The sequence below is a fragment of the Chenopodium album genome, chromosome 9, assembly GCF_948465745.1.
Source record: "Chenopodium album chromosome 9, dcCheAlbu1.1, whole genome shotgun sequence".
In the NCBI taxonomy this organism is placed as follows: domain Eukaryota; kingdom Viridiplantae; phylum Streptophyta; class Magnoliopsida; order Caryophyllales; family Amaranthaceae; genus Chenopodium; species Chenopodium album.
This window is the reverse complement of record NC_137842.1, coordinates 66527568-66550405: the sequence shown is the minus strand read 5'-3', so window position 1 is coordinate 66550405 and position 22838 is coordinate 66527568. Positions and strand designations below refer to the sequence as shown.

Sequence of the window (22838 nt, the reverse complement as noted above, 5' to 3'; positions counted from 1 at the left end):
GTATTTGTAAGAAGTTTCCAAAACATCAGGCCTTTATTTAATTTCGACAACGTTCACAATAAAACACATCAAGAAGAAAAAACAACTAATTGGCATAGAGAAAAAACAAACACAAATCCAAGATGACTAGAGAAAGGACATATGAGGCAATGATCCTCTTTGAGCTATCAGCTCTGGCCAATAGAGTTTACGGAGTACAGTTAGCAGTCGATTGATTTAGGGAGTACAATCAGTGGCCGATGAGGGGTCATTGGGTTGAGGGTTCTGCGCTAATTGGTCTGTAATGACAAGCCCCTTCTATTTTAGTAGGTATTATTGTCTTAATTTCGTAATCGTTTCCAAGTAAATTGTGGAACAGCCAACATGATGAGAAACTGAACTGCATAGTCCAGTTTCTTATCCACCAAAAGTCACAAAAACACAAGGGGTCATAGTCTCATTGAGTCATTGAGTACAAGTGTCCTCTGAAGTCATTTTTACGATGTACAAACTTTTCAAAGTAATATCAAAGAAAAAATTATAAGATAAATAATTGGGGTGATAGTATATTAGTCATATACAAAGCAACAGGCAAACATTGAGGGGGATAGCGGGGGATATAACTCGCAATCGCCTCCAGGTTAGAGACTCTTCGATTCTTAATATTACAGCAAGGCAACGAACAGTTTACAGACAACTCACTTCTACTATCTCTGACCAGAAGAACTGATGTGCTCAAAAAAGGAACTGCAGATGCAACATAAGGAGAAGAAATCAGTAACTCCAAATTGTGCTGCAAAGAAGTTATAACAAAAATAAAATGAAGGTAAATGCATACCATCTTCTTCTTCTTTTTCTTCTTTTCGAGGAATGCTAACAGCTCTCCCTGTCTTTGCATTGATTCCTCAAGAAGCTGCAACAGTTCATGTTTGTCACAATTTGATCTTTCATTTAAAAAACCTCTCCAAAATCTATGTATTAGTTTATCTAACTTTTAATACTTGTCGGAAACAGTTTATTTGCCTGATTAATTAGGTGACTAATTCTAGACATATGATTAACTCCCGTTTGGCTTGAATTAAGGACACTTCTGATATGTTGCTGTTGTTAGATGCCTTAATGTAGCAGGTTTCATTTTGTAAGTTTGCTAGACAATTTATACAGGAATGAATTCTTGTTCTTAGCCTAGGATATTTTTCAGAAAAACTGCTGGTGAATTTTTGTCAGGATTTCAGTCTTAAGCTCAGAAAACTATCTAGGATTTATGTCAATATACTTAATGATTAAGATGTATAAATTACCTTCTTTGTTGCGGAAAGTTCCTGCTCAAGGACTTCAACACGGCTCATTGCATTGTTGAGCATATCCTCTTTTTCGGGAGGCATGATGGCTGGTTTCGCAGCAAGGGAAATCACCTTCCCTTCCAATTCACCCATGCGCTTCATCATTGCAAAATACTCAACCTCAGAGATTGCATGTCCAGGCAATTTATGTGAGTCCTTCACAGCAGTCTCATCACAGTAAGTATATAAGGTCGCATCAGTAAGCTTCTTGGGCATGTTTCGAGTCAATCTGATCATCGTTACAATGCCCATCATCACAGACATGAGACCAGTGACTAGATGGTTGCTAAATTTCTGATTAGAACCCTCAAAACTGTTCTTTGATGGTAAACAACCTGCAGTTTCAGGAAGTAAATATCAGTAACAGAATTCAAACCTTTAACTCTCCGATAAATAAACATGCTTCAGTTACTAATTTACTACAAGTATTACAGAAAACATCTGTTAGGCAGAATGTAGCAACAACAACATCAACAACAAGAAAAAAAAAAAAAAAAAAAATCAATCCACCCTAGTGAAGTAAATCCATAATCTGCAAAACGGAAACTACATAAATTCTATTATGTGAGTAGACTTGTATACTTGTTTTACTACTTAGGTATGCATATAGATTACACCATTTGTAGGTCTTGGGACATATAGTAGTCATAAGTCATGCACACATTTTAGTTCAACTAGTTTGTATTTGAGAAAAGGAAAGGCATAAATTCTTTTCGCCCCTGGTTTAAATCCTTTCCCTTTGGCTGCAAGTCCATTAATAAAAGTAGAGACACATTTGGCAGAATTTTCTTGTTAAAAAGGGCAGAGATGCCGATACCTTTGGTCATGGCCAGCTTGTTCATAGTTATATCAACAGGTTTGCTCCACGATTTTTCCATGTCCTTGTCTACCATTGGGATGAAGTTGTCATATGGGAAGGGACTCGGTGCATCTTTGCACATAGGTTCCTGCAAAAAATAGACACAAAAACTAAATTAGGATTCTATAATCAAAGTTGTCACCTTTCTAAATTAATGTTGGTGATAGTATATAATTTTTTATATGTTTGCTGCTGTTAGCTATTTACATGGTAGAATACAAGGTTATTATTACAATGAATGACAAATTGACACTTACTTTGGGTGCATAATACTGGAACTCATCTGAATCGCATGAGTTGCATCCCTTCACATTACGAAAACAAAGAAATGAAGTTAGTAAATATGCAGTACATGACTACATACCCCTAGCCTACAAGACATTTTGAGTTTGGAGATCAGTACATTTCCCAGAAGTCAGAAGACTACCTTTGGTTTTGCCATCTCATCTTCACCAATGGTTTTCTCGTCTATTACTGGGAAGGGACCCCTTACGTTGCATTTGGCCTCACCATTACGAACCATCTACAGAAGCGAAAACAATAGGAAGGAAAAAAAACAATTAACAAGTGAAAGAAAGATGATGTAAGTTCAATTGGAAGAAATGATGTACTAGGTAGAAAAGAGATTTTCTGCTAAAATCAAACCTTCATTATCTCAGGATCATTCCATGGCCCTTTATCAGATTTCAAGCAGCCACCTTTTTCTGCACAGGTGCAGGTACCGCCCAAAAATTCTGGCAGTTCACTGTAATCATATGAAATTGGCTTAATAAGTAAAGTTTCGCTTTCAGGAATTTGTAAACTTATTTCACTCTAACTAATGTTGAAGTAAAATTTCAGATTCTGACACTTACATACAGACGATACAGTACTTTAAGTGTTTAATACTTAACATTTAACAAATGACATGACATAATATGTTTTATGTAGGAACGGAGGGAGTATAAATAAATAACAGATAAGAATAGTAACCTGGCATCAATGATCTCAAGCAGTTTGCTTTGGTACTTGTTGCCCAGGACCTTTACACAAAAAATTAATATTAGGCCTAAAATCCTCAATCAAAAATCACAGCAGAACAGAAAGAGATGTTTATTGAGTACTTACATGAATCTTCTGGGTGGTCTTGGGATCAAGGAACGACTTAACGGTGCTCCACAACAGCCTGAAACCAGATCCTGCATTGATGATGTACATCCTACACAGGGTCTGAAAAACCGAAAAAATGTCAAAAATTTCCTGATTCTCAGTTTGGCAACCAATCATTCCATGCACAAACTAGTAAAACTTGTGTAAGAAAGCAAGAAAATCTGTACCTCAGGGTAATTGTCACCATCTATCTTTTGTAGGGTCTGGATGAGCTCCCTTGCCGCCTTGTTGAAGTTCTTAAGCCCCTGCACATCACACACACTACAGATTAATTTTCGGTCCTGGTCTTAATGCTTTGCTCCCTCTGGCTAGTTATATAATTTCTTTTAATTTTAACTTGGATTTTAATAGAAATAGCACTTCAACTATAAATTTATGTTATGGTTCAGTTCATCTCATACATACCACTCCTTGAACATCCAGAATAGTGGTACTCTGATCAATGTGTTTCTTTGCAGCAATTGAACAAGCTGGGAACTTATCAATAAAGGTCCTCTCAAACTCTTGGACGTGATATTTAAGATATCGGTCCATGGAGGTGACTTGCATCAACTTGTTAGGATCAACCTGACCCAACTTTTCAATGTAAACTGGCCGGCCTTCCTTGTCAACTCCATGGTGTCCTTGAGGATAGTATTGCTTGACCTCTTCAACTTCCTTGAACTCAAAATCCTACACAGGAAAGACGAAAAGTATGGCAAACCAGTTAGAAAACATCTCTACACGTCTACACCACTTGAGACTAAATGAGTGCTAAACATGTCAAAAACTGACCCAATCTTAGCACAACCGAAGAGAACTTGTCTAAAACAGATAAAATCTTGAAGCTAGGTAAAAAAATTCTCTTCAAACCCATTAAAAATAGGCATAAGATTGCATCTAACCTGAGAACCTGACCTGAACAAAATCCGATCAAATTTGAAGAATGAAATTCACAAAGGCTTATTCAAAGTAAAAATTCTAATCAAAACATTAGATCAATCAATCTAAAGATTCTAAACCGGATGACCTAACTGTTCTGTTTGATTCAACTGACAGAGACATATTGTATATTATAAGAACAACATTCCTCAGAATATACAGTATATACCTCCATGATTGTGTCAGCACCAAAATCCTTTCTCCATTGGATCATGTCAGACCACATTTGCTTTGACTTCTCGATATCAAACTTCCTGGCCTTCAAGAATCTGTCAAATTATACATTATTTGTTATTAACTATTTAAACCAAGAAAAATTCAAACTAATTTCAGAAAAATTGAAATAAAATGTCTAGGAACAATTTTGAAATCAAGTTAAAATAAAGATGGAAAATGTTACCTAAGTAGCATGTGATAATCATCATGCTTTGTAGGAAGCAATTCTTCCAAACTAAGGGCCTGACGAAATGCATCTACTGCCTTCATTTCCTCTGCATCATGTTCATCTTCGAAAGCAAATGACATGACTCTGCTGTTCCTTCTACCTTTCTTAGTCAGCGAGTTTCTGAACATGCTTGAGACATTAAAAGCCGCCTTCTTGAAGGAACCAAGCTTCGTTCTCTTCTCATCATCATAGAAATCAATGTCAGGTTTCTCAAGTCCTGAAAAAAGCAACCAAAATAGCCAAATAAGATCAACTTAATACCATATCAGTCAAAAGGCCTACATTTTCATCAGAAGCATAAATTGTCAGAATAAAGCACCTTGAGAACAAGAGAGGAAAACAAACACTTACCCGGTTTTAGGGACTGTGCAACAGATCCAGACATTGTTTCGGTCATGGTCATTGCCTCTACACTCATAAAACGCGTAAAAAACTCTGCAAAGAATAGACAATCAAACACTCATATCACATTGTGGTACAAATATATACAAGTACCATATAAGATTGATTTTCTAGTTATTTTGTTCCATTTATATGAGATGTTTGTGAAAGATCATGTAGGATATCAATACACATAATATCGCGATCATTTGAAATATTTTCAAGATACATATGTTCATGAAATTTGATCACTCTGACCTCAAGTATACCTTTACAAAATCACAAGATGAAATCACCTTTAAGATCAACAGCTCTCAGATATCAGTATCATAAGTTGTTACCCCAAAATATAACTCATGGTAAGTTTTTATATTGTATCAAACACATTCAATAATAGAGGTCAATTATTTACACTACATAATATAATCATGAAATAATATAAAAGGGTTTATCAAACAAATCAACACAATAGTAATGCTATTCATCAAACAAGTTTAACCAACTTGACATTCAATGTTGGTATTAAATCTCGTCTACATCATTACTCTATACTCTATGTGACTCTATGATATTTATTCAATCTCGTCTACATCAATGTCATATCCATACACGTACCCAAAAAAAAAAAAAAAAAAAAAAAAACACAAAAGCCCTTGGGAGATTTTAACATTGAAGAAAAACAGAATCATTATCAGCTCAATATCACCCCAAAAAAAATCTACAATTTCATAAGTAACAACAAGACATATACCAACTTAATGCAGAATTATCTCAATTGAGCAACAATGAATGCAAAAAATTGTTGCTTTTGTTATGTTTTTTTTTTTTTTTTTTTTTTGGAAATAGATAATTATGTAATTAGGATAAGAAGAAAATATTACCTGGAAACAAAATATGTTTAGGAGCAAAAAAATGAAGGGATGAGAGAGAATTTGGAGGGAGTTATAGAATTGCTAGGCTCTTCACAACGGCTAGGAGACAACTCTCATTGTAAGACAGCATAATCATATTTTTTTTTTTATTTTTAATAAAAATAATTTTAGATATTGTATTTGATACAGATGTTTTTATAACACCATTGACATAGTCTTAGATTTATGTAAATTCTTTTGTTATTAAAGAGATAGGAAAAATATAAAGGCATAAATATAAATTAAATTAATATAGAATAAAAGAGATAGGCGGCTAAGTGAGAAATGCAAGGCACTCCGTCCATATTAATGATCATTTTCAATGTTAACAGATGGGAAAACTAGTATTGATGATTTCGAGTATGTACGTATTTTGTACAATTGTATGTATCATTTCCGTCGAAGTATTTATACTTTGGTCGAACTTGATTTGCAATAAATTTCTCAGAGCTAACCTTATACATACGGTTTAATGGTTTTCGATTTTTTGAATAAACTTAAGTTAATACATTATTTGTTGTTGATGATCATCTTTGTCAATTGTCTTTTTAAGAAGTTTCTTTGCCTTCTCCACGTTAAAGTGCCCGCAATCTTACCAACCGTGGCCAACTACCTACCTAGGTGCTAGCCATTCTCTTTTATCCTTTATGATTTTGCAATATGAAAATTATGGAGTATTATTCCTTCAAACATAAATAATCTTGAGCATAATGTATTGGGCATGGACCGCATGGTATTAGATTCCAAAGTAAGGATGCAAAAATATATGGAGTACCGATCTATGTAAAAGTATCATTTATAAACTTTGGCATGATAAATATGCGAGTTTAATAGATCACTAAAATATATTTGGTTTCGCTTTGTGCTCCTATTTGGTTCACATACATGCCATCATAGATATCAAATATATACCCTACTTCTAATCCGAGTTTGAACTCAATCCTCATACACTACGAGTACTATTTTTGTTAACTCGAGCTTTTTCATGTGCTCAAAGTTCAACACCTTGACCGTGCTTTTAATTTACATATGTGAAAAGGCATTATTGTACTGTATTTATCGATATTAATAGTCGAAATGAGTATATATTGAAAACCAAGTAAAATGCAAGTGAATAAAACTTAAGAAAACATAGAGCGTAATTTTTGAAACCATAAAAATGAATTTAATTGACATTATTATAAGATGAAAAGTCAATAACTATATATGAAAAGTACATTTATTCCTAACAAAAATTCCTCCAAATCTACATTTATCCATAAATTATCAATGTTGGTAATTTCAAATTTTCACTTCCAAACCTCCAATTGATTCTTTCTCAATTTGACTAAAAGAGTGGGCAATTAATTCGCGACAAGAAATCCAGGATACCGACAGCATGGAAGAGCCAAATTGAGGCCAACATGTAATGTTTGTAACACAAAATATTCAAATATATAATTAGTCATTTATTATAAGGTAGTTTGATGATGAAATATGGAAGAATAGTTCCAAATTTCCAATTATATTTGAGGTCCTCCACTAAGTTTTGGGTCAGCCTCGTTACATTTAATCGTAAACTATTCTGATTATGGCCTGCCTAAGTCAAACAAAGGAAATGCATGTTATAAGTAAGATCTTTACTACTACTAGTATTCATTAAATCATAAATAGTTGATGCCTACTCGGCTAATTTAGCCTATTGCTTGGCCTATATCTATTTTGAATCAGTTGTTATATTGTCTCAATCTCTTATAAATACAAAGTAATAATTGTATTCAATTCTCTATATATATAAAAAAATTTCTTTCATAGCTTTAATATAACTTTAAAAGCAAGGTCAAATTTTCTATATATATATATATATACTTCCACCGTTTAATATTAGCTAATACATTTTTGTGATTGGATCAAAAAAGAAATTATAGTAATGTAGGATCAAAAAAGAAATTATATATACTTCCACCGTTTAATATTAGCTAATACACTTCACTTTTTTCTTATCAAAAAAAAAAAATACACTTCACTTTTTAAATGTTTTTCTCTTATTAATAACTTTTTTTTTTTTTTTTTTTTTTTTGGTGTCAATCCTAGGATCCCCTAATAACGGTAGGGAAGCTCTAACCACTTGAACTATCCTTCACTCTCTATTAGTAACAAATTGTAATTATAATGTTTGCAAATTAAACATGTGTCAATCAATCGATGATAAACTTGCTTAAAGAAATATGTCAACTAATATAAAAACGGAAGAAGTAATAATGACAATATACAAGTACTCCTCCGTTTCATATAAATATAATTTCCGTGAAGGATTACCTATATTTATATATCAAGCTTTTAATTAAGTAGTTTAGAAAACTACTCATTGCCTCCAACCTGCCCACCTACCCTCCTTTTGTTTAAGATATTCAAGTAAATATGTCCTCATAATGTAAAGCTAGAAAAATTGCATTTAATATTTTTTTGAATAGAAGAAGAATTACATAATTGTCTGCAAATAACTGGCACAATCTTAGTGTTATTAATATTAAAATATATAATCATAAAGATATTAGCTAAAGATTGTCATATAAATATTGGTGTATACGGTGGGTGAGTGACTTTGAGAGTAATTAAGAACTAATAAGAAGCTTACACGTCATATATCATTATATTTTTATATCATTTTGAACTTTTAGGTCAATGATCACAGCTTAAATATTCAAGTACTCCTAAGTAATATTAGCACACACACAAATATATAAAAAGGGTATTCAGCAATATTGGAACAAGTATATTAATCAAGAATTTAAAGTGCTTTATTTAGTAGTCATTGCTAGTTAAACCTAATTTGTTACATACCAATAAAAGTGCCCAAGTTTACAAAATAGAAGGCCTACTATTGTTGTCTTGCACAAGAAAGTGCTCTTTCTAACAACTATTTTTAGAAGATTTATTTTGATAAAACATACACAACTCATTATGTATAAATCTTAAGAATTTCCTCCTGGTAGGTTTAAATTATTTTGATAAAACATTATTTTGCTATTACATGCTTAACATGCGTTGTTATGTGTTGCATGACAACACGATGCTCAAGAGTATGATATAATCTAAGAGTACGATAATACAAAAAAACACGTGTATGATCTTTACAAGATTCGAACATGCAACCTTAAACTCTTATATTAAATGTTTTTCCAATAAGCTATGACATATTTTATGTATTCTTTGTCAAACAATATTTATATATCTAGTGTTAAAAAGACTTTTCGTATCGATTTTTAGGATTTAGTGGCGATTGTAAATGATACGATTTCTCAAAATTATATAAATGTGTAAAAATAGTGTTGATATGTATTATTATGTTTTCCGTATCGATTTTATATGGAAAACCATGGCGATTGTAAAAATGATACGACATCCTTAATTATTTCACAAACATACTTGCATATTGTAGCGAATGTACAATCGCTACGAAAAAAGATTCTTCTTGTAGTGACATTCAGTAAGTTAGAAATGCGATTTATATCTGATTCAATCATGCAATCTCATGGCCTCATTTATCTATTGAAAACCAAAACACAAAATTAATTACTCCCTCCGTTTCATAATGTTAGTCCCATATACTATTTTGGGCGTTTCAAAAAGTTTTACCCATATTGAATATATTTCATTAATGACTTGATTTTTTTTTTGGAATTAATTTATTGTGGATTGATGACATGACTCCAATTAAGGAAATGTTTACCTTAAATTATGCAATTATGATTTGTGCTTTCCTAATGAAAATACAAAAAAGTTAAATGAGGTAAACTAATTATGAAATATGTTGTATTTTAATGTTAGATTCCAAATATATTTGTTTTTTTATTTTATGTGATTGATTCCATATGGGACTAACATTATGAAACGGGGGGAGTAATAACTATATATATTATGTGATAAGTAATTGTTTTTTTTTTTAAAAAAAAAAGTCATGCAATTATTCTTAATTATATCATGATCATTGTGAAATAAAGAGAGTAATTGTTATCCTATATAATGACATGAGATTCAGATACTATTTCGTATATCGTACTACAGTAGTTTATACTTCGTACTTCATAATAGATCTTTTTTTTTTTTTTTGTTAATTTTGGGATTTTATTTGAGCGGGGCTTCCTTAGTTAGGGTCTTAGGAAATGGGCAATTGGTATTACATACACCATGGTGCACCTATAAATAGGTGCACCAGGCCCAATACGTGCCCAACCCAGAAGGATCCGTGCCCAACATAAATTAAAGAAGCCCACGCCCAATAGTAAGAAGCTCAGCCAATTTTTTTTATTTTTTTTTCACCATTGAATTTTGATATTATCTTTTTTCTTTGAAAATCTAAATTAAAACTTTCAACAACCTTTTCGTATTTAATCTTTTTTTTTATTATTATTATTTTTTTTTATTATTATTATTTTTTATTTTTTTTATTTAAGATTATTTTTTGTTTCCCTCATTGACAATTTTGATTCTCCCTTTTTTCTATCTCTAAACTACTAGAAGCTCTAAAATTTTCAACAATTGAACTCTACTTTCTCTATCCACTTTAATATAAAGTTTATTGTATTTTGTAAAATAAAAAATGGATATTTGTTTTTTTTTTTTTAGCTTTTTGACCAATTTTGGTGGATTGTGCAATAAAATTAGCAAATCTGATGTTAATCGTTCCATATTCATTACCTTCATATTTTTGTCCATATATTTCCTGTTTGATGTTCACATACGTTGTCTTTTATGTCCATATATATGTGTTGTATGAAGCAATAATTTGTGTAAAAATTTATCAAGTATTTTGCATTGGTATGAAATAATAATTTATTTGGATCTTGTGTATTTTTTTCTTTTGTTGTTTAATATTTAATTATAGACCAACTACTGAACACCTTCAAGAATTTTCTGAACATCCCCCAGAAACTTATGATAAAACACTAGAAGCAACACAAGAGCCCCTATAAACTTCTGATAAGCCCAAAGAATTTTCTGATAAGCCACCAGAAAACACTAAACCAACCTCAAAAACCTCTAAACCCCCTACAAAAACTTCTGAGCCCCAATTACTAACCACTGAACTCCCTTCAAAAACATTTTAACCACCTTCAAAAACCTCTAAACCCCCTAAAAAAACTTTTAAACCCCAATTACAAACCACTGAACACCCTTCAAAAACATTTTAACCACCTTCAAAAACCTCTAAACCCCAACCACAAACCACTGAACACCCTACCAAAACACCTGAACCCCCCTACAAAAACTTTTGAACCCCAACCACAAACCACTGAACACCCTAAAAATACCTTTGAATCTCAACCACAAACCACTGAACACCCTTCAAAAACCTTTGAACCCTCTACAAAAACTTATGAACCCCAACCACATACCACTAACACCCTACAAAAACCTCTGAACCCCCTATAAAAACTTCCGAACCCCAACCACAAACCATTGAACACCCTACAAAAACCTGTGAAGTCACTATAAAAACTTCTGAAACCCAACTACAAACCACTGAACACCCTAAAAATACTTTTGAACCTCAACCACGAACCACCGAACATCCTACAAAAACCTTTGAACCCCCTATAAAAACCTCTAAACCCCAACCACAAACCACTAAATACCCTACAAAAACTTCTGAACCCCAACCACAAACCACTGAACACCCTACAAAAAATTCTGAACCACAACCACAAACCATTGAATACCCTACAAAAACCTCTAAACCCCCTACAAAAATTTCTAAACCCCTACCACAAACCACTGAACACCCTACCACAAACCTTTGAACCCCCTACAACAACTTCTTAACCCCAACCACAAACCACTAAACACCCTTCAAAAACTTCTGCACCTGAAGACACTGTTGCTCAGCCTTTAGACTTTCCTTATAAACAACTTCATACATTCTAACTGCAATAAACAAACACAATTCATAATTACCATTACTGGAGTTCAAAAATAAAATGACAAAGTTCAAATATAGGAAAAAAAATGTTCATAATTACGTGTACAATTATTTTTTTAAAAGCAAATATACATACCCAGAGAATTATGTAAAACACAAAGGTTCATTAAAGTAACTTAAGTGTTCATAAAAATAGAAACAATGTTCATAATATGATACTGCTAATAACAATTTTGATAATAAATAAAATGAAAAGTGCGAATTATATGAACAAAATGTTCAAAAACATGATATAAACAAATTATATTCATTAAATACAAATTAAAGCATCAATTCAACAATTAAATTATAAATGAAAGTGAAAAGAAAAAAAAATTAAGCTATTAAAATAAAAAAAAGAATAACCATTATAGCTCAAAAGTCTTCTTTATAAGTTCCTATTTCTGACTTGTTCTTCATAGAGTTAGAGTAGATTTTTTCTTCAAATAAAATATTCATAATTTTAACAAAAAATGTTCAAAATACCAAATTATGAACAGGCATTCATAATCATACTAAAAACAAACAAAACTCATCAATCCTTAGATAAAAGCTTAATTGATTGTAAAAATGAATTATAAGAAAGTAGACCAAATTACAACTAATAATTGAAAGAGTACATAGTTTAGATTACCAAATCATCAAAACCTCAATTAAATCCATTTCAATTGCAAAATCATTAAAATGCATTAAGAACATATGACCTAATTAGAAATTAATATCAATTGTAATAAAAAAAAATCTGACATACATTGCCGATCTCGTCAAGTATGTATAAGAATGCCTTCCATAGTGCTCAGTATTTTAATGGCGATAAACGAATTCATACAAGTAGAGTGATCAACTTATTGAGTTACAAAGTGATGAAGGAATTCAATCAAAGCAGAGAGAGAAAAATTGAGGAGAGAGAAAGTGGAGGAAAGTTTAAGAAGAAGAGAAGACAGAGAATCAGAAAATTGGACAGATTTAAATAAGGAAATAGAAGAGCTTGGAAGACGCACAAAATAGAAAAGGAACAGAAGAACATTGAAGTTTTGTGAATTACCCAATTAAACGCATCGTTTAAATAATGGTGCACACTGAACTACATGCACAAGGGTGCATGTTATAATTTGCGGGAAATGGGTGTTGGTGTTGGACTGTTGGTTGGGCCATCCTACTCCTAACTCCTAACAATTCTAAGGCCCATCAAATGCAGACGACTTCATTCCTATGTTGGCTTGTGTGTACTCAGTAAAGTCAGTAGTGTTCATTCACTTGAAAAAAAAACATCTTAAAACAACACAAATCAAATAGCGCTATCAAATTGAGTCTATAATCAATTGTAATTAGGGTCCAATTGGATTGATTGGTATGAAGGTTTATATGAGATCACTATGCCACTCTTCACTCAGTTTCATAATTGGAGTATTCAACACATTTATCGAGAGGCAAATCGAGCACCCGATTGGATTGCTAATATAGGTCATTTAGTGTTTGATAATATGTATATTGATGTTTCTAATAGCTCTAGCCTATTCCCTATTCTTTCCTTTGATGTATTAGGATTTCCCCTCATGAGGAGGTTGTTATTTTCCTTACCTTTCATTTAAAAAAAAAAAAAAAAAAACAAACAAACAAACTATGCCAATGTGGATTGCATGTATACATAGTAGATTTCTTTCATTTTTCGGGTCACTTCAATATGTGTCGGGTTGTGGACATATCGAATAAATTTTTACTAGCTCCTAGGTATCGTAATTAGGGTCTAGTTGACTAATTGAGTTGAGTCTTTTGGTATGAAGGTTAATATGGGATCACTATGACAATGCGGATTTAATGCATAATCGGTAAAATTCATTTTAGATCACTTCAATATGTGTCGGGTTATGATCAAATCGGATTAGTTTTTGCCAGCTCTCATACAAGTTTTCGAACCCGCTCATACGAGTAGTAACTACTCCGTAGTAAGTAGAATCGTTGACCGCTACAAAGAAGTGACCTATTGCCCTACACTATCACTTCCTTTCTCTCTCCTACTGTTACTCTTCCTCTGTGAACAACCATGGCGGCCACCCACCTTCTCTCTCAATCCACAACTCTCAATCAAACCCCTAACCTCTCTTCTAAACCCAAAACCCCTTTTCTTTCAAACCGCCTTATCACCTTCAACAAACCCTTTTCCCCAAAACCCTCAATCACCTTCAACAAACCTCTCTTAACCCCAAAACCCTTGACTCTCAAAGCAGCTGTTTCCCAAAACGCTGCTACAATAGAGCCCCAAACTAGCGATTTCAAGCATTGTTTCTCAAAAAAAGAAGATGGGTATTTGTATTGTGAAGGGCAAAAGGTGCAAGATGTTATGGAAAGTGTTGAAAAGAGGCCATTTTATTTGTATAGTAAACCCCAAATTACTAGAAATGTTGTGGCTTATAAAAATGCTCTTGAAGGGTTGAGATCAATTATTGGTTATGCTATTAAGGCTAATAATAATGTCAAGATTTTGGAACATTTGAGGGAATTGGGTTGTGGGGCTGTTCTTGTTAGTGGTAATGAGCTCAGGCTTGCTTTGGCTACTGGTTTTGATCCCACTAAGTAAGATTGCATCTCTTTGTCTCTCAATTTGGGTAATTTGGTGTAGTTTATGATTGTATTTTGCTGTTTATGTGCTTGAAAATAGATGATTTTAATGTTACTTGCTAGTTGTGAAATGCTGTATTTGTGGCTTTTATGTATGAATCAGTGTTACCTAATTTGTGGTAGGATTTGGTACTCGAAACAAGTATGGAATTGCAAATTGCTACCTAATTGAAGTTGTTCAATGTGTGTTTGTGTTGAAGAGAGGGTGATGATAGTTTATTGTTCAATGCTTGGAAAATGCTTATTGATCATGGTATTGTTATGGTCTTATGGAGCTAGTTAATGGTCTCTTATGAATCATTACTTTGTTTCTTTGCATTGTATAATGTTACAATTTTATTATACTCTGTAGTTGACAACTATAAGTTGAAGCATTGGGGGTATTGGTTTGTTTGTAGCTTGTGTGAACCCTTAATTGATTAGACTCTGAAATAATGTAGCTTGTCCACTGAGATGATGTCTTGATGGTAGGTGTATCTTCAATGGAAATGGGAAGACATTGGAGGATTTAGTCCTTGCTGCTGAGAGCGGTGTATTCGTGAACATTGACAGTGAGTTTGACTTGGACAACATCATTTCAGCTGCTAAAATTACAGGGAAGAGGGTGAATGTATTGCTTCGAATTAACCCTGATGTTGATCCTCAGGTATGTCTGTTAAGATGTCATCTTATTTATACATATATTATTTTTGCTTCTTAACACTACTATACTTTTAGTTGTTTGAGATAAATCTATTGTCTTCAATTGGTATGGCATGTGTAGTGAATATGTCAAATGTTATGGAAGCTTGGAACCTTGGCTTGTTAAAGAATTTTTTGAGGCATGTTTGCTACAGTATTTAGTCCCTTTTTTTGGGGCGTAGGAATCTGATATATCTCTGTGATTCAATTGCATTGTCTAAGCTGAACAGTCTGTAGCTCATTTTGTGGTATCGTTGCTTTAACCCTTTTCATGCCCATGGGAGACCAGAGTCCTGTGTTGAGTATTCCATATTTCTGTTGTAGAAAAGGAGAACTGATATAAAGTTGTGGCAGAGCTCTGGGAGAGTCAAAGTCTAGCAATATTCATCAATTTGTTTTCCTTGACATTACTTCTTTGTCTCCTAATGTTATTCTTCAATTTGTTTTCCTTGACATTGTTCCTTTGTCCAATTTGTCCTTTTTTTTTTTTTTTTTTTTTTTTTTTTTTTTTTTTTTTTTTTTGTGTGTGTCAGGTAAGGAAAGGTTACCAAATAAGATACGGGGTAAACTCAAATTGACAAACCAAATAGGAAATTTGGGCTATCTTTAAGGGACGGAAGGGTTTTTCTTTTTAGTCAAACTCAAAATCATTTATCATCTTTCACAAGCAAACATGGCCTTGGGTCCCTACTCCCTTGTGCAATGCTTTGACTATAATTGGTTTAAAATTTTGAATTGCATCCACGCCTTCATTTTAGTTTTCAAATTATGAAATTTTAAATGTCTTAATGTGCTTGTTGAATCCTGTCAATATGCAAATATACATGATTTTCATCATTGAAAGTAATAGGTGAGTGTATATAAGGGAGAGAAACCGGGAGGCCTAAATTGCCATTTATGAACAATGATAGGTGTAGTTGCATATACATTCATTTAGGCAAGATAAATTCTTTCATGCCTTTTTTCTTGTGTTTCCATATGGCTTACCTATTGGTCGTTACTTTTAGGTCCATCCTTATGTTGCCACAGGGAACAAGAACTCCAAATTTGGTATTAGAAATGAGAAATTACAATGGTTTTTGGATGCTGTGAAAGCTCATCCTAATGAACTAAAGCTAGTTGGAGCTCATTGCCATCTTGGATCAACAATCACCAAGGTATTAAAGTATCGTCTTTTTCTTCTTGAGTGTTTTGAGTACTTTCAGTTTATTGATTCTGAGATGTCCATATAAACTGTCTAATCTTCGGGACTACTTTTGTTGGTGTCTGTTTATTTTGCTTTGTAATTCATACTTCATAGCCTCTCAATAGTTAAAAAATATTTCTGTATCCATGTACAGGTGGATATATTCAGGGATGCTGCTGTCCTTATGGTAGACTATATAGACCAAATTCGTGACCAAGGTTTCGAGATTAGTTACTTGAACATCGGAGGTGGTCTGGGAATAGATTACTATCATGCTGGTGCTGTTCTTCCTACACCTAGAGATCTTATTAACACAGTAAGGCTGTAGCAGATCTGTAAATGCAGATCTAAATTACTCAAGTCATATAATTAGGCTGAATTGATGTTGATGATAAATTGGTTATGACCATTTATGCTTGTTGCAGGTGCGTGAATTGGTCCTCTCACGAGATCTCAACCTTATCATTGAACCAGGAAGATCCCTTATTGCAAATACCTGTTGCCTAGTTAATCGTGTCACTGGTGTCAAAACTAATGGTACAAAGAATTTTATTGTGATTGATGGGAGCATGGCAGAACTTATCCGTCCGAGTCTTTATGATGCTTACCAAGTAAGTAGATTTCCTGGCAGTTGTATTCATTTTAACCACAAGGCTAGTACTGCGCTAAATTATAGTACTGTAATTTACACATGGGTCCAGCAACTGTCGAAACGGCTTTCTAACTACTGTCAATAATATCTGCAGCATATAGAGCTAGTTTCTCCAGCTCCATCAGATGTAGAGTTATTAACCTTTGATGTGGTTGGCCCAGTCTGTGAGTCAGCTGATTTCTTGGGCAAGGAGCGCAAACTTCCTACTCCAGAAAGTGTAATGATAATGCCTTTTTCTCCTATTCGATCCCTTGGTTTAAGTTGTTAAGAATAAATTTCATGTAATCATGTTTTAATACTTGGGTTTTGGTTTGCAGGGAGCTGGATTAGTAGTTCATGATGCAGGTGCCTATTGCATGAGCATGGCCTCCACCTACAATCTCAAGATGCGCCCACCAGAATACTGGGTACTGAGTCTTATCCTTTATTTATGGGAAAATATCTGTTTCCGCACCTTGCTCCCTGATTATCCATTTCTTAACTTAAATGAGGATTGTCACTGTGTCTTGATTATGAACTTAGGTCTCTTTTTTTTTTGACAAAATTACATCATTGGAAGCCAGTTGTAATCCTTATTTTCCCTTTGTTTAGTGCCTTAGTAGAAAAATCAGAAAATCAATCTAAAAACTGTTTGTTTCAACCCTTTAAAAAAAGAAATGGAATGGAATGGGATTAGAGGGAGGAATGACTCGTATTCAATCCATTCAACTAATCCGATAAAGTTGCTTTGTTCAGCAAATTGGGGCTCACCATATGGTTTTACTCTCGCACTTAGATCTTCCTCCTTGTTCTTCCTTTCTTTCTCTTCTTTGTGCTATATCAGGCTCTTCCATGGTTTTACACTTGTACTTTGTGATCTTTATTATCAACCTAATAATATTATTGACCCCTTCGCAGTCCAAATAGTCGGATAATAGAAAAACTCTGCAACCAAATGCTGGGTTTAGTTAAATGGATAATTTTTTTTTCCCGACTTTCCATTTTCTTTCATTTGGATTGTAATAGGAGTGAAACCAAACAGGAAGAATTTTTAGAGAGTGAGGGATTGTTTCATTTTATGGACTGAGCAAGTCATCTATTTTTTTTGGTGGTGGTGAGGCCGCTTTGTGTTTTTGTTAGTAATGCTTTTGTGAGTGTACTAAATACTATAATCTCTTTGTAGATTGAAGAAGACGGATCAGTTGCCAAAATCCGCCATGGTGAGACATTTGAAGACCACATGAGATACTTTTCTGGTCTCTAATCATTAGTCGGTGAAATGTTGCCATCATCCAACTTGAAGAGGGTTGAGTACTTGCCTGTTGTAGGGAAAATGATGTAATCTATTAGATAAGCATTTGCCTGGAGATTGCTGCATGCTTTGTAAGATTCACAGTATATTAGTGTTCTTCTTTCCAGTTTACTGAGAGCACTGATGTACTTCGGCGTAATTGAAACATTTTGCCCTTAATTAGTTAATGCACTGCCACGTTTTTTCCCCTCCCGCCCTTCCCTTAGTTCCCTGTTCTCTTCTTCTTGTGTTACTGGTTTAGTTGATTAGTTCATCCATAAGTTCACTGCCCCTGATTTTCTTCTCATTCTTCATTTTCTCTAATTTATATTAAGACATTTGCTATAATGGGCCTTAATGGGTTCCTAATAAAGGTCCGTATGTTGCCTCATTTTTTTTAATTTATTATATCTTATTTCAAAAAAAATTAAGTGCAAATAAATTTAGACAAAATAAGTTCTAATTTTTTTTTTCCCGATAAAATAAGTTCTTACAAAAATAATTTCAGATAAAATAAGTTTAGACAAGTAAAATACATCGTGTTTTTTTTTTTTTAAAAAAATAAAATACGTAGTAATGTCACACTCCTAGTAATTTACTCGTATTTATAACATAAAAATTACTCGAGAGGGTAGGAGAAATTTTTTACACACTCCCAAGTCCCAACAAGGTTCGAACACAGATGGTTAGGAACACCCACTCATACGTAGTCATACCCAAGGGGAAATTGGTCCTTAAAAGTAGTGTAAAATACATGTTAATATACTTCCTCCGTTTCTATTTAGTTGACGAGTTTGATTTAAGCACATATATTAAGGAGAGGAGAGAGAATGAAAACGCAAGTGATGTAACTTGTAAATATAAGGTAAAAAAATTATCCTAAAAGGAAACATGTCAAAAAAACTTCAATACGTGTTAATTATAAAGAAACGGAGGTAGTATTTGATAAACGAAACTCGCAAATCAAATGGACTGTGTTGGACATTTCCATCAGTAATACGGGGGTATTTTGGTAATAGCAGAGTAGATGACTAGGAAAAAATGCCAGGTAATTAAATTTTGATCCACGTATGTTATGTGCAGTGTTAAGCGGTCGTTATCACTGAGAAAGGTCAACCTGTTTGACTAAGTAACGGAGGAAACGACGATGTTAGGGTATTAAAATAACTGAATCTAGGTTGAACGAAATTGAGGAAAAGGGCTTAGTATCGCGGCTTGACGAATCGGATAACAAATAGCGTTCTAGATTTTGCTGCATCGGTGGTGAAGCAGTACGTTAGCTCAACTTGAAATTGGTTCTCCATCCAGGTAATCCGATTCTTGAATTTTATAATTGTCTTTTGTTCAGTAATTTGTATTTGTATGTGTCATTTTGTAAGCCACGCTGTTTATCACTTCATTTATTTGTATATGTAAAAGTATGAAACTGGTAGTTTTGGATGGTCATTTAGTTAGTGAATTGTTTGTATGTGTGTGAATCCGGTAATATGATCCGGAAAAATGAAATTCATGACCTTACTCGCGTATGTTAACAGGAAAGTGGAGTATGGAGGAAGAAATGGTTCAAGTGAGAAATTCCAACAATGCGAAGGTAATGTGTTTAATAATTGCAAAGTAGTCATTGATTTAGTTAATTAGTCAATGGAGAATCATTTGAAATGTATGAAATTCCATTGTGCAGAGCGGGGATGAAGTACAGGGTGCATGCAAATCAACCAATTGTAAGGTAATTGAGATAGGTAATCGTGAGTTGGCAAATATAAAATTTGTTGTCAAGATTTGTACTAATAATTTGTCAAGTGCAGGCTCCCAGTGGAGTGAATTCCCGGACACTAATTGCGTTACACCCTGCATTGTTCAAGGTAAAATAACCATTTTTATTCTTCAAGTGATAATAGTTGGTATCTTAGTAAAGTTGCAGGTAATAATCTATATGTGTTCGGTGTGATGCAATTGAATGTGGAAAGAAGGTGTTATTGATCGTTATGTGCCTTGTTATTGATCGTTGTTGATTATTGTTGATAGGATGATAGCATAAGCGAAGGTGGTATGGTGAAGGCTAGGGGTGAAGTACTAAAACAACAAGCATTGTTGTGTGGTCGGGTGAGTCTTAATGTCATCGGTAAATTTGTTAATATTTTAGTATTCATTATTTGTTGTGGTGGTAGTGTAAATATTTTAGTATGCATTATTTGTTGTGGTGGTAGTGTAAATAAAAATCCTCATCTATTTCAGCCCCCCAATATGAGTTGTAGAGTAGAGACGTTTGGGCGGATATGCCAAACATTTGATGAAAGAAGGAAGAGTTGGGTGACGGACATGGGATTTGGTGGACTTCTCCATTTTGTATCTGACATGCACTTACCTAGGCAACTTGCCTACTGGATAATGACAAGGATTGACCCCATAAATAAAAGTTTTGTTGGTATGGATGGTCGTGTGTTTTGGTTTTCAAAGAACCAAGTAAGGTGGATTTTTGGCCTTCCAAATGGGTCAAGGTGTGTGCCTTCAAATAAAACAATGACTCCTGAAGTGCGGTCAAAAGTGGAGAAGATGTTGTTCAAATATGGGCGTACTTGGCTCACGAAATCGTGTAGAAGGACTGGCCGTGAGTATACCTCTGTTGGGATTCCTGTCACATCTGAGTTGCTTGAGCGGTTGGAATGTCATTTTGAACCCGACGAGGAAGAAGATTTCAAGTCGTTGTTTCTGCTAGTTGCGTTGCAAATGGTATTGTGTCCTACGCAATCACCAAGACTGGCATCTGATTTGCTTCCTGCGCTAAGCTGTGCGATGGACTGTGCCGAGTACAATTGGTGTGAGTTAGTCTTGGAGAAACTAATGGAGAGCGTAGCCAATTTTGGCAAGAGGTTTTATGCGACTGGGTTTGCTAATGGATGTGGGGGCTGTGCATTTTTTGCCGTGGTATGATGTTTTACAACTTCGATGTTTTCAGCTATAGTTGTTACAAGTTTGTCGGTTATTCAATGACCTTTCTACTATGATGCAGATTTACTATTTGGATCGTCTTGACAGAGAACCGGTTAAGTGGAATGTGTATCCTAGAGTTCAAGTGTGGAGCATGAAACTAATTACGGAGGCATCGAAGGATGATAGATTTAGTTCTGGTGACTACGGGAAGTTGGGGGTAAGGCTTTGGTACTCTATGAAATTAATGAACTGGGTTTTGCTATGACATTTACTGGGCACAATTACTAGGCTAACATTTTTGAGAATGCAGCTTGTAGATGTGGCTTATGGCGAACGTCATTCACGCCAAGCTAGGGACACCGAAGGCCCTCCATCCACCATACTGTACCAGGTAAGACTATTGGTTCAGTGATTATTGAATGGCAATGTGAGGTTTGATTTGGTTAGATATCAATGAATGTTGTTTTGATGCAGGATGTGTTGAGTTTGCCCAGTTTCGTGCACACACGTCGGGATAGAAGGCAGAGTACGGTTGGTTATGCTCGTGGGAAGCGGAAGGCTGTTCCATGATGTTTGCGAGTTCCCGGGATCCCCTGTTGCCATAAGTGTATGATGATGGGGAGGGGCCATCTGATATATAGCATTTGAGGAGGTGCTATGTTATTGGGCTAGAAGAGAATGAAAGTGTAAATGTGTACATTGGGCCATAATGTTGGTGTAGTCGAATGTATTGTTTATAGATAAACGACCATATTGGGCCATAAATCTGGCGGGCCCATTGATCTGGTGGGTGTGATCATATTGGGCCATAATTTTGGCAGGCCCGTTGATCTGGTGTTATTAGTTGTAGGCCTTTCACTTAGAGGTGGCAATTCGGATCAACGGGTTTAGTTTGGGTGAGATTTCGGATTATGCTTAGAAACTATCAAAAATAGTGTAAAACTTAATATTATTATGAAATTAGATGGAGTCCGTGCGATACACAATTTGTTTGATTTTTTTTTAAATAATGTTTTTTTTTTTTGTATTTATGAGCCTAAAATTTGTTATATATTTAGATAAAATTCCTAATATTAAAAGATAATATATAATATTTAATTAATTTAAACTTAAAAATCTCATTCGCCAATTTTGCTTACATGACATTTAAATTATTTAATTTTAAAAAAAATTAATAATTTCTTATTTAATTGACTACTACTAAGATTTATAATCCGACATGGCGCGCTGAGAAAATTAGATCCTACGTGGCTCTCTAAAAACTCGGGAAAAAACTTCCCTTTATATATATATACTAGTTTTGTACCCGTGCGATGCTCGGGTTGTTTATTGAATTTTGAGATAAATTTTAATTTATATGTCAAATTTTAAAACATATCATTATTGATACAAAATTAGTAAGGAATTGATGTGTTTTTGTGATGATTTAAACTATATAATAGGCATGTAATGACTAATAATAATAACATTGGTGAAAAATATTTCTTGACCCGTAACCTGAAATAATGACCCTGTCCGAAATGACTCTAGATTGTAAAGTATATTGTTTTAATTGATTAGAATATATTAT

General features: G+C 33.9%; 3 protein-coding genes across 4 annotated transcripts; 2 read left to right on the top strand and 1 right to left on the bottom strand.

Annotated features, from left to right (window-relative positions):
- Positions 1-500: 500 nt before the first annotated feature.
- On the bottom strand, positions 501-6275 carry LOC145558859 (phosphatidylinositol/phosphatidylcholine transfer protein SFH12-like). 2 transcript variants are annotated; one of them, XM_081620205.1, is made up of 15 exons: positions 5959-6275; positions 5048-5131; positions 4652-4913; positions 4421-4520; positions 3736-4002; positions 3498-3575; positions 3289-3390; positions 3154-3203; positions 2827-2926; positions 2609-2704; positions 2439-2486; positions 2140-2269; positions 1281-1657; positions 818-892; positions 501-726 (listed from the first exon to the last, which is right to left on the bottom strand). In XM_081620205.1, the coding sequence occupies exons 2-15, from the start codon at positions 5112-5114 to the stop codon at positions 715-717; spliced, it is 1764 nt and encodes a 587-aa protein (XP_081476331.1). In that variant the 5' UTR covers positions 5115-5131; positions 5959-6275; the 3' UTR covers positions 501-714. The 2 variants fall into 2 exon arrangements, with proteins under 2 accessions (XP_081476331.1, XP_081476332.1); XM_081620206.1 differs by lacking the exon at positions 5959-6275 and adding an exon at positions 5347-5836.
- A 7622-nt stretch (positions 6276-13897) lies between these two features.
- On the top strand, positions 13898-18497 carry LOC145560250 (diaminopimelate decarboxylase 2, chloroplastic-like). Its single transcript, XM_081621505.1, has 8 exons — positions 13898-14503; positions 15020-15194; positions 16237-16386; positions 16570-16731; positions 16841-17026; positions 17162-17284; positions 17385-17474; positions 18230-18497. Exons 1-8 carry the CDS (start codon positions 13974-13976, stop codon positions 18308-18310), a joined length of 1497 nt encoding a protein of 498 aa, XP_081477631.1. The 5' UTR covers positions 13898-13973; the 3' UTR covers positions 18311-18497.
- A 1038-nt stretch (positions 18498-19535) lies between these two features.
- On the top strand, positions 19536-22263 carry LOC145560248 (uncharacterized). Its single transcript, XM_081621504.1, has 9 exons — positions 19536-19645; positions 19873-19928; positions 20019-20063; positions 20143-20199; positions 20363-20440; positions 20573-21262; positions 21348-21485; positions 21579-21659; positions 21743-22263. Exons 2-9 carry the CDS (start codon positions 19884-19886, stop codon positions 21836-21838), a joined length of 1230 nt encoding a protein of 409 aa, XP_081477630.1. The 5' UTR covers positions 19536-19645; positions 19873-19883; the 3' UTR covers positions 21839-22263.
- Positions 22264-22838: the final 575 nt, after the last annotated feature.